Below are 12176 nucleotides of genomic sequence, written 5' to 3' on the forward strand. Positions count from 1 at the left end.
TGCTTTTAGTGCAGAAAGAATATGCTGTTATGATTTTTTAATAACAGCCTAAAGGTCTCTTTGATCTGCCGCTTTGCTACCGAAATGACGACCCGCTACAAACACAAATCACCCGTAAATGTATAATAATGATATAGAGCCTTAAATATCATACTTGAGCATGGCCTGGGCTTCTTTCAGTACCCACTAGCCCATTATTTTGTCTCGGTTTTCCTGATGGTTTTTGGCTGTTTAGCTTTCTCTTCGAGGGGATCACTGTCATTGTTTCCATTGCCAGGAGGGCACATTTGATGCCAGCTGTCTCTGAGACCATTGCTCGGTAGTGTTTTATTCAACCACAGAAACCCCAGGAATTGTTGCAGGCTGTCCAGCTAGTTTTTATAGGGCCCTCTTCTGGCCGACGACTCATTTCGAGAACTGAATATCTACCCCGTCTTAAAACTGTGTAAGGATTAATTTATATTGTTCTGATTTATTTCCACACGCAGTTGACATACCCTTTGTAGATTTGTCTCCTCAAAAAATAATGACCCTGTGAAAAGGCTGTGTCTGTCTTTTTTTTAATGTCTGGGGTTAGGTAAGTAAGACTCACATTCATATGAAGAGCCAAGCCAGACCTAACACCGGGTGTGGCTCGGAAAAAAGAGCCAATTTATGAGCCAAGCCATTGAAAAATCCAGCATGAGGTTCAAAGTATAGATGAAATGTAAGAATATGACAAGTCTATTTAAAAATGAAAAACCTAGATTTGTAGGTAATGAAAATATTCGATTGTTGTATTGGGCGTCACTTATTACAATTCATGATTTCAAAAAAACCATTAGAATGATTTAAGGAGCAACACCCTGGTGACATTGCCGGCCTTGGGTTACAGGACAAATATATTTTTGGTGTGCGTTGTATACTTTTTCAGTATTATTACACGGAGAAAGATGACTATTTAAATGAGTCTGCTTTTGTACAGCACACACTGATTTAAATCAACTGAAGATTCTTATACATTTTGCAGTTAAGGAAGATCAAGCACATTGAGGTAATGATTTCTCCACGCTCAAGAGTCAGAAAATATGGAGAAAGCAGCCTTTGTGCTCAGGTGTGCTGGTCACACAAGCTGCAATTTGTCTTTAATGTTATAGAAAAGGCCCCTGATCTATAAATAGTCCTATTTCAATGTCTAAATGAATGCACTATCTATATATATAAAAACGAATGTATGTCTGTCTGTTTGTCCTTTATGCATTACTACACCATTCATCCGATCGGCATGAAACTTTGGGAAGTTGTTGAGTACACTCCCGCAAAGGTTTCTGGCAAAAACAAAAAAAATGAAAGAAATTGTAAAAGTTGTTGAGTACACTCCCGCAAAGGTTTCTGGCAAAAAACAAAACAAAAAAAATGTGTTAAATATCGGCCCCCCGGCCCCGCAGGGCCCTCATAACCTTTCCAATATGAAAGTTTACAGTGTCCGGTGCGACTCGCTTTTGCAATGACCATAAACAAAGCACAAGGACAATTGCTGCAAGTGTGTGGACTAGATTTGGAGAATCCGCGCTTCTCACATGGACAACTGTATGTGGCCAGCTCACGCGTCAGGAAACCTTCTGATTTATTCGTGTACGCACCAGACGGAAAAACAAAAAATACAGTGTATCCACAAGCACTCTAAATAAATAAACAGAATTAAAACAACATTTTAAAACGTTTTCCATAATAAAATGAATAAGTTTCAATAAAAATGACACAATGTAAATTGAATGTTATCATAACAAGTTTCCTTACATTTCCTTTCTTCTGAGATCGCAGCAACGCGCGACGGGTAAGCTAGTGCTCAATAAAGATGACGTCCCAAATGCACAAATCAAGGTAAGTTACCATGAGACAATTTTGGGTAATACAATTACAGAAAAACTAGCACTCTGTGCAATTATTATTTATTTAGGAGTTATATATATCACTCACTATGTGTTGCCTCATTGTTACTTAAGAGTTCGGTAAAGGCCAACATAAAGGTTGATGCCTATGGGTAGTTTGCATGCAACTAATTGGGGGGCATGGCCACTATTCGATATCCCTTGCTCACTATCATGATTACTCAAAGACAAAGTTGAATGGTTCCATTTTAAGAGTTTCCTAACTTACACGTGTTTAGGCTTTGGCATGCTAAAAGGGGTTCACAGCATTCCAGAGCTCGTTGAACTACACCAGAACTGCCTCAATGTGCAAATCTCTCTAATATTGTTCATGCCCGGCCCGTGCAGGGCGTTATACCGGGGCGGGGAAATCAGGCGGGGGAGGGTCAGGGTAGGGGGTTTGAAAATGGGGGATATGGACCATTACAGGTAAGTAACGAAAAAAATGAATAAAACGAATTTTGTTGCCCGCGCTGCATCGCCAAATGTGATGCAGCATAGGCAACAAAATTCATTTTTTTTTTCGTTACTTACCTGTAATGGTCCATATCCAATCCATAAAAAAACCCACCCTGCCCCTCCCCCGCCTGATGTCACCGCCCCGGTATAACGACCTGCACGGGCCGGGCCTGATATTGTTGGGTATTGCAGTTTGATGTAACCAATGAAATGTGGGGTCATTTCTTCCATGTAACTTGGCTTCTTCGAGTATGACTTATGCACTGTACAGATAATTTCTAATGTAATGCTCTGTTAATCTGGTATTTATATTTCTGTTATGTTAACAATTTCTAGATCTGGTATTTATCTTTGTGTGTCCTCCCTTGGTTTAATAAACATAAATCTATCTGAAAAAGCTGTAACCCTCGGTAGAAGTAGTAAATAATAAGTCAATAAAAAATGAGCAACCCAAAGAAGTATCAGAAATTGGTAAGGAGCTTGTTTTCAGATTACAGGCTGCCAATAGCACCAGATATGAGAAGTCTAGCTTCCTGTAGTCACTACATGTTTTTATATTATTGTCCTGCCTTTATTTTAAATTACATTTCCATGGATGGAGAAAATGTTTTTGGATTTGTGTAATGTTCATATTGATCTGCTCCAGGCAGCAAGTAACTACGTGTTTCTTTCTTTACAAAATTGGGACGAGTGACCAGTGTCCATGCTCACCTGTATCCTGCATCAACAACAAGTTAGAACCAGACCTTTGACCCAAGCAAAGCTTGTGCATGCATGATCTCAGCGACCTCTCGTTTTGTGTGATAGCAGACGCATTCACAATCAGGCATGATTTGCATCAGATGGCAGAATGGTCTACAGTGGAAGCATAGATTCTCAGAAGTCAAATACCAAGCCACGCAGTTTGGGCATTGAAATTCTAGGGAGTTCTACAGCACTGCAGAAGTCAAAAATGGCAAGTCACTAGTGAGGAATTTGTGATTTCTGTTGTGGATTAATAACTGTGATAAAAACATGGAGGAGCAAGAAGAATGCTATGGCACATTAGAAGAAGCATATGTAGGTAAATAATTGTGTGACCAACGTACACATCAATGTCTCATCTTGAGTATTCGGTGCTGGTCTGGATGCCAAACCATAACTTTCACTTTCTAAGGCAGTATCAGTAGTAACGTGCCCAGTAGTTATGTTATGTTATGTTATTATGTCTCTTCTATAGCGCACGGCTACCCCAAGAGGTGTCCCGGCACTTTGGCAAAGAGAACTGGAGAAGACAACACAGCACAGCTGCTCGCAGAGGCCGAAAGAAATCATACGGAGAAAAGCCAGGTCTTCAACTTAGTCTTTCTAAAGGGAGATTGTTGGCTTTCCTTAAGGACACCGGAAGCTCATTCCAGCAACGTGAAGCCAAGTATCGGAAGTAGCGACCTCCGATCCGGGCGAGTCCGATAGGAGGAACAACGCTTTGGCCAACAAGGCCGACCGTAAAGTCCTCCTTGGCGCATAAAAGGCCATGCGCTTCCCCATGTATTTAGGGCCAATCGAATGAAGGGCCTTAAAAGCAAGGGTCAAAACCTTGAAAGTAATTATTTTAGAAATAGGCAACCAATGCAGTCTCTTAAGCAGTTCGGAGGCTTTTGCCCTGCGCGGAAGACCAAAGATGGCTCTTGCCGCCGAGTTCTGCACAATTTGCAGACGGGCCAGGAGATATTTAGGCAGCCCTAGAAATAGGGCATTCGCATAATCCAGTCGCGATCCTATTAGAGACTGAACAATGATTTTTTTGTGCGGCAGAGACAACGGTAGTAAAGTAGTAGTAAAGGCCAAATCTAGAAAGATTAGGAACAGAGATGATATAACGTAATGCCAAAGATCTTATCAGCAGTGGCAAAAATGGAAACATTCGAGAAAAGGATTGAAAGTGGAATATGATGGAGCTAGATAGACTCTTAAATGGAGTAAACTCCGGTCAAGGTATGAGACTTAGTGGTGATACATTAGAGGCTCACAGGTAATATTAAAAAATGCTTTGGCTTTTGCTTTGATGCAGCAATAGTTTGCTAGTAAAAGTGCCAGAGACAATTCAATAAGGCATGAGATGGAAACTTGGGAACATACTAACCACTATAATAACAAAAATACAAACAAATCACTGACTCTATTGATACACAACTGATTTTTCAACTCTACCAGAAATCATGCTCAAGTCTGTGACTGAATTCCCAACGCGATGGGGTAAAGGTACCAGGAATCTGAGAACACTGCCAGGCTGTTCTAATGACGGAACATGAGCTATACAAAGTTTCCATGAAGTAACACTAGTTCAGGCATAAAAAGGGTAAAGTTGAAGACTGCACCTCTAAATTTTAACAAAACGCAGCTAAAAAGCCAAGTGTGGCTTACCTTACCAGGGTGTTTGTGCACATGAGGGCACAAACACCCTGGAGGCCTGGCTGAAAGCAAGAACCCCAGCAATGGCAAGAAGATACGTAAATAATATATGTAATATATGAATGTCCAACCCTAATCGCTTCAACTTTCCTTAAACTGTAACCTTAAATGAATTTACAACTTGTATATGTGTAACTCTAACCACTAGTATCTGTAAGTTGACTTGTGTACGTACTACCACCATTCCTAGGTGAATTTAGAGTTTATCTGTTTCGTATCTTTTATGTAATTAGTGTACTCTGAAGTCCTAATGTAATGTAGCTGGTTCTATTGTAAAGCGCTCTGACACCCTCGGGTAAAGTTTGCGCCATATAAAAAACGCATAAATAAATACATATTTTCTGCCTAATTACTTTCTACAATAGTATCCTCGCACCTCTTTCTCAAGTTAGTCAGTGAAGTGAGGTAAGTGTAGCAAGGGGGGCACACTTGAATAGATGTCTGATAGATGTCAAGGCGGAAGCGTAGAGGATTTTGACAGATAAGAGTAGGCAAACGGAATGACGTTCAGGAGGCGTGTATGTGAAATATTGGAATCCGCATAAATGAGGAACGAGACAGATTTGGGGGTTTACTAAACGTTTTCTTTCACATTGCCCCCTCCCCTTCCCCCAACTCCTCCTACAGCCACGTGAAAGCAGTAAGTATTGACTTGCGTCCAATCAGGGGGCGTGGACGGCGGCCCAACAGGGACAAGATCCTTAGATGCGCCGTTCTTTAGCTTGACTGAGGGAAGGAGGAGGGGCTAGGGGTGGCGCACGGGCTGCTGGCTTGACTCGCCGGATAAGAGCAGCTCGCGGCTCCTCCAGGCATAATTAGACTCGGAGCGACGGCTTCTTACAGGACGCTGAGAGTGGCGCGCGGCGGCAGCTGCTGAGCAGGGCGCGAGACCTCAGCGCCGCCTAGAGGGCACCGACAGCGGCGCGCGGGGGCCTTTACCAGAGCACAGGGCTGCAGGACTGAAGACATAACCTCGCAGCCGCTGGCGGCGGCGCCGGCCTCCTGTGCCCCCATCAGAGCATCTCCCCATCTCCGGGATTCCCATCAGTCGGGGCCCCGCTCCTAGATGACGCGGTGAGGACATCGAGGCCTTGGAGGCAGCCCCCGCCGGCTGCGGAGCGCCGTCTCCCCTCCTTCACTGCCCTCCATGGCGGGTCGCGGCCCCCGTCGCTCGTGGCTCTCCGTGTTGCTTGGACTGGTGCTCGGTTTCCTGCTCGCCTCTCGCATGCTGCTCCCGCGGGGTTCGGGGCACCGGCGAAGACCACGATCGGAGGCCGGGCGCTGCGGGCGACCCGTGGCTTGGGAGCACGAGAGGACTGAGGGGCCGGAGCCCGGGGGACCCGAGCGCGGCCTGCGGGACAGCAGCTTCCTCTTTGTTGGAGTCATGACCGCCCAGAAGTACCTGAGGAACAGAGCGCTGGCGGCGCACAGGTAAGCGACCCCCATGTTGTCTGCAGTGAGTGGCAGCTCGTCCACGGGTCGGTATAGTCAGGGGCTGCTTATGGGGTCGGTGTGCCTAACAACAGTAGTCCGTGGTTTCTGTGCAAGGCCGTTGCCCAGTTTTTAATGTCAGCCCTGGTTAGCTCCCTCTTTCAGAGAGTAAAGGCTCCTGGCCCCCTTTGTTCGCTCTTCCGCGCTGCCCTTGTGGTCGATTGTAAAAGCAGCGATACCGGAATGGGCACCAAGTTGCATACAGTGTTGGAGGTATAGGTCGGAGCATGACATCTTACAGTTTAGAGTCTATCGCATGATTGGCTAAACCAGATTATTGGCTGACACATACAGTGTTGGTAGTGCGGAGAGTAGGGGAGGTTGCTGGTCCAAACGTGTGTAGTGCAGCAGGTCTGTGCAGCGGCGGAAGTAGGAGGTGTAGGCGGGATGTGTAGAGATGTACATTGGAGTGGACCAACAAGGTAGTGTTAGAGGCAACTGTGCTAGTTGTGGAGGTCTTTGATCGGTAAATGCAGTCCCTGAAGCGGGGGGTTACGAGTATAGTGCGTATCCAGAATTAACATCGTGTGTTTGACTCGCCTTGGGTTACTTGCAGGCACGACTACTCGTGTTTGATTTTTGCGCTTGCATTAAGGAGGTGGTTATGCTTATGCATAGGGTACATGCCGGTGTGGTAATGGCAGCCTAGGGTTTAGAGATGTTGACTGCTGTATTATTAGGGGGTGTTTGTGTGTATGGAGTATTTTGATACGTCCCTTCTCTGGCATGCGATTTGGGTTTTGTGAGTGAACTGGTCCAATTTGAAAGCCTGAGTGACTCTGCAACACCCTTGCCGACCACTTCCACAACATCTAAAAAAACTTCGATCTTCAGCAACCAGCCAATCACCTGCTTTGGAGACACCGAACACAACCACCCTGATGAACTCCTCCCCTAGGGAGCTCCCACCGACCCATGCCCACATTGACTCTTTAACCTTGGAAGAGACTGGGTCGGCCACTAGCTCACCACCATTCTCAACGCCTCCATAATACAGCTACATTTCCCGGTGCTTAGAAACACAGGTTGAGGTTAGACCCTCCTCAAGACACCTTCAGCAGACCCCAGCGAGCTCCAGAGGTACATCCCTTCTCCTGTTTCCCGCCAAAGTCCTTGATATGGCTATTAACCTTCAACTTTCCGGTCATCTAGAGAGAGACAAACTACTGGACCCATCCCAGACGGGGTTCAGAGGCAACCACAGCACCAAGACAGCTCTGATCGACGCAACAGATGGCATTGGACCCCTACTTGACAGAGTATCAGCCAACCATATCCTCCTTGACCTTTCTGCAGTTTTCGACACAATCTACCACCATACACTCATCGATCGACTACGCCAGATTGGGATCTCATACGATGCACTCCAATGTATTGCACCCTTCCTCAAGGGACACACGCTCAGTCTGCCTCCTTCTCTTCACATTGCAACCCAAGTGCAGAATCAGCAGCCTATCCCATGGCTCACCCCAAATCCAATCCTCTTCAACATCTACATGGCACCTCTGGCAGACATCTTCAGATCGCTCGGTAACAACATCATGTTCTACGATGACGATATACAGCTCGTCCTCTCACTCTCAGCAGACCTCACCTCAACGAAGACCAACTTCCGCAACTGTATGAAGATTGTTGCAGCGTGGATGAAAGGCAAGTGCCTGAAACTCAACACAGGCAAAACGGAAGTTCTGATCTTCGGCCGATACACCGCCCCCTAGAACGACTCTTGGTGACTGTTGGTGCTTGCTTCCCACACCCATGCCGGAAAACCTGCCCGCAGCCCCCGCATCATCCTGGACAGCGAATGCTTCATGAAACGTTGGGTCAACGCATTCTCCTCGGCCTGCTTCCACGCGATCCACAAAATATTCAGATGGCTCTCCCTCAGCACAAGCAAAACTTTGACACTGGCCCTCCTCACCAGCCGACTTACCTACGGCACAGCACATTATGTAGGCATCACTACCAAACTCATGCAAAGACTCCAGATGATCCAGAACACGACAGCCAAACTGATCCTCAACCTGCAGAAGAGGACACGTCACACTTGCACCTAAATGACTTCCACTCCCTTTCCAGAAGAGATCCAATTTCAAGCTTCTAACCCACGCCCACAAAGCCCTCCACAACCAAGGAGCAGCCTACATGAACCACCGCCTGCTCTTAACCAACCAGAAATCTCTGTTCCGCACACTATGTATTCGCCGCTGCTGCTCCGGAGTGTGCTTCTTCTCCCACCTTGCTGCCAAAGCCTGGAACACCCTTAACTTCCACACCCTCGCTGACCCACTTCAGGAAGGGGCTCAAGACCTGGCTCTTCAACTGATGCCTGAAGTACAGCATCTGGATACCCCCTGGGGTGATTAGTTGCACTATACAAATACTACTTGATTGATTACAACAAGCGTTTAAATTATACTTTGTTTAATCAAATTACACACTAGGATCCATGGTTATTAGAAAAAGTACTGACTTGTTCGATAGTCTTAACAAGTTCCTAATTGAATGACCTTTTATTTTAGGAGTATTTTTGTATTCCATGCATTTTATAACCATAAAATGTAACCAACCATTTCAGGTTTTTGCCATCCATGATGTTTCTCCTGCTCCTTTCCCTATTTTAACTGGAATAGTTGTGTATCATGGGTTAGTCTTTATACATGACTCCAAGAAAACAGTCTTTTATTAACTTGCCGTAGACCTGCTTAGTCAACGTAATGTAACTAGATGTGTTTTTGGACAAGCAATACATTGAGTACACAGATTGCTTTGTATGTTTGGCTCTGGGTCATCATTTTCACCAGTTATTGCTTACTCTGCCTTACTGCAGACATGGAACTGACCTTGTTTGTTTCAAATTAGTCTCAATACTTGTATCCATCATTTTTTTTTGACCACTAACTAATTCATGCGTGATGTAAACGTATTTGATTTTGTTAATGATTGTCCTCTTCTGGCAGTTCATGTGCTACATCATCTTTTATTGTTAGTCCGTTAAACGTTATCACAGCAGTAGTTAAAGTAATTACGCTTTAACGCCGTTCTAAGGATGGAGGCCTTGTGTCCTTCTGAGGCACGGGTATCGGGGTTGTAATGGTTAAGTGTTCTAAGTGGGGCCTAGGCCTCCTATTGTGTTTCTGGTAGGAGAGGCTTTTGCAGTTTTGCATCTAAACTTAATTAGTGTATAGCAGGTCATTTCTAGATATAATCTAATCTATAGTAGCGCTATGAAGCCGTTGAATGAGCCTGCGATTCAGAGAAGCCGCTGTGTGTGGTACGTGGATAGGGAGAAGTGAGCGATGCATGTTGGTTAGTTCGAACCATTAATACGATCTGGACATGCCGCGTGGATGCTGGAATAAGAAGTTCAGTGTTCAGGTCCTTGCTGTACCAGCACTCGGTTTCCATGGAACGTGTGACAAGAGGTGGTTGTACTCCCAAGGAGAGATTAAAACAATAAGCGAGTCGTTTACTTCTCACGTGTTAGTTGTACATTTCAGTTTAAGGGATTGGCAGGAGTACTTCTGGACATCAACGCATGTTGAAGACGCAAATGCAAGACCTATTGCATTTGCACACACACACATCCACACCTTTGGCAATCGAGTATAAGGCCCATTCTCTGAACGTTCGAAGGAAGCTTGCAGTCCTAATATTTGTTTATTTATTTTTCATCCCTGAAGCGAGACATTTTTAGATTTTACTATTCTTCAGCTATTTGCATGTTTTACAGTGTAAGATTATCTTAATCGATCGTGTCTTTAAGGTTCCCGTGAAATGGCAGTGGTGATCATTCTTCCCCCAATAGCGCCGGAGTTCATACTGCCATGTGACCTTGGTTCAAATGTCACGCCTTCCCGTTTGGAAAGGCGTTTCTTGAGTTTTCATGTACATTGTAGCAGTACATTCTGTGTTTCCCCAAAGTAGTTTTGTATGCGTGGGATTAAAGGATTGCATTGCAAGAATCCAGGTTTAATCCCAAACATAAATAAAGTGTTAACCACGTATTTAAACTGATGCTTAAAATAGTGCTGAGAAACAATTGACCTTTGCCTTTTAGATCAGCGTTGCTATCCAACAGACCGTGGTAGTTCTGTCTAGTGTGGTTGTTAACCTATCGCAAGAAAATACATGATTCTTTTTTGGTCTGAAACTAATGAGGTGATGTTTGCACAAAATAAACCAATGATGCGGGGTACCAATACAGGGGACCTCAGTTAGCCACATTTCAGATGTGATATGTTTAGTACCGCACCACACTGGAGCTGCTGAAGGCGCGGCAAATGAATAGGAACCTTGCCTACGACTCTTGAAAGCTCTGTGCCTCCTGAGAACACAAACAGCAGTTTTTTTTTGTTTCATTCAAAGTCACCTAGCTTGTAAAAGAAAGGCAAGTTAGACAGCACCGCATTCCTTTAAATGTAATTGTGGTTAAGATTGCGGTTTTACCAGTAATGCTGGTCTTTCTTGTAGCTCTTAAAAGGACTGTGTGGTGCAGTACAGGCATCTCTTTAATAAATTCCAGTTGTGTGGTGGTTAGAAGGCTGCAAAAGTAGCCTCATTCAGAGACACCATATTAACGAGTGCAGTCAGCACATTTTATTGCTGGAACTTTTTGATGGCTTGACATTGCAGCATTGTTTATCAGCCTGCTATTAATAAGTATCTGAAGAATAGAGAAGTTCCTGCAGATCCTAGACTTTCAAGTGAGAATCTGATAGAAATGGATGGCAGATTAATATATTGTCCCCGTGCTCGGGCAACTAGTGGCCAAAAGATCCACATTCTGTCCTGTTAGTCTACTGAAATGGAGTATTGCGCTGTGCATTTACGTACTATGAATGGACAATTGTCGGGCAGGTCTTTGCTGGACCATGTTCTAAATATTCTTGTGTGGACACGTTGCTAATAACACCCCCTACTCAGATTTAGTTTTTAACTTATTTTGTTAGTTTGTGCTTAATGTGAGAGCTATCCTGTGAGAAACTCGCTGCAACGACACATTTTATCTTGCAATTTTCATAGTACGTAATTAATAATTGTGGTTGTAACGCAATGTTTGTTCAAAAAGCAGCTTAGGTTGTCCAGTGAGTTTTAACAAAACGAAAAATATTTTACGTAAATTAGAAAAACATATACATCGATTCAACAAACAAGAATTTACCTCTTTAAAGTAGAGCATTATTTTATAAAATCTATGACTATTCCCATTTGGAAGTTTCGGCTTGGCAGGGTTATATTCCAGTTGTAATTCGCTGCTGGATATTGGGTGCCGCTTCTCCCCCAGCACCCCGCTTAATCTATCTTTGGGGCCCCTGGCCCAGCAGGATCAGTGTAGGGCGAATGTGGGGGCTATAGTTCACGTTTACCTTACTAAGGGTACCCACAGCCAAAAGGCAATTGCTGACTTGGAACAAGCACTGTTCAAATTTAGCTGGCACTCGTATGCAGAAAGGATAGTGACTGTAGGATTAGCACGGAAGCACACATCTTGGATGCCGGCTGGAACATACCTGCGCATGATTGAAAATATGCAACCCTTGACAGACCTGATCACCAACTTCTGTCAACATTCGAAGCAATGGGTCTTAGAGCACAAAATGGAAGGTTTGTCACAGACTGCCCAATGGCAGGGATTCGGAAATTCAAGTCAGCAGTCAGTGCTAGACTACCTATTTATCTCCTCCCACCCATTCCATAGGGTCACAGCTTTCACTTAAAGAGGAGGTTAAGGAAGTGACCACCATCCTTTAGTGGTAGAAATCAAAAACTGACTATGCTCCCCAGAAGTGCATTGTAGACCCCCAGGAACAACGTGGCATCAGATAAGGTAGACTAAGTCAGCCAAGGAAAATACTAGCATTG

At 44.5% G+C, this 12176-nt stretch overlaps 1 protein-coding gene across 1 annotated transcript in view; it reads left to right on the forward strand.

Annotated features, from left to right (window-relative positions):
- Nucleotides 1–5544: 5544 nt before the first annotated feature.
- CHSY1 (chondroitin sulfate synthase 1) overlaps nucleotides 5545–12176 on the forward strand; it is a 43229-nt gene continuing 36597 nt past the window's right edge. Inside the window, exon 1 of the mRNA XM_086958056.1 lies at nucleotides 5545–6251. Coding sequence (XP_086814182.1) covers nucleotides 5968–6251 — 284 coding nt within the window. The 5' untranslated portion in view covers nucleotides 5545–5967. The remainder of the gene's footprint in view (nucleotides 6252–12176) is intronic.

The sequence above is a fragment of the Lissotriton vulgaris genome, chromosome 2_1, assembly GCF_964263255.1.
Source record: "Lissotriton vulgaris chromosome 2_1, aLisVul1.2, whole genome shotgun sequence".
Taxonomy (NCBI): Eukaryota; Metazoa; Chordata; class Amphibia; order Caudata; family Salamandridae; genus Lissotriton; species Lissotriton vulgaris.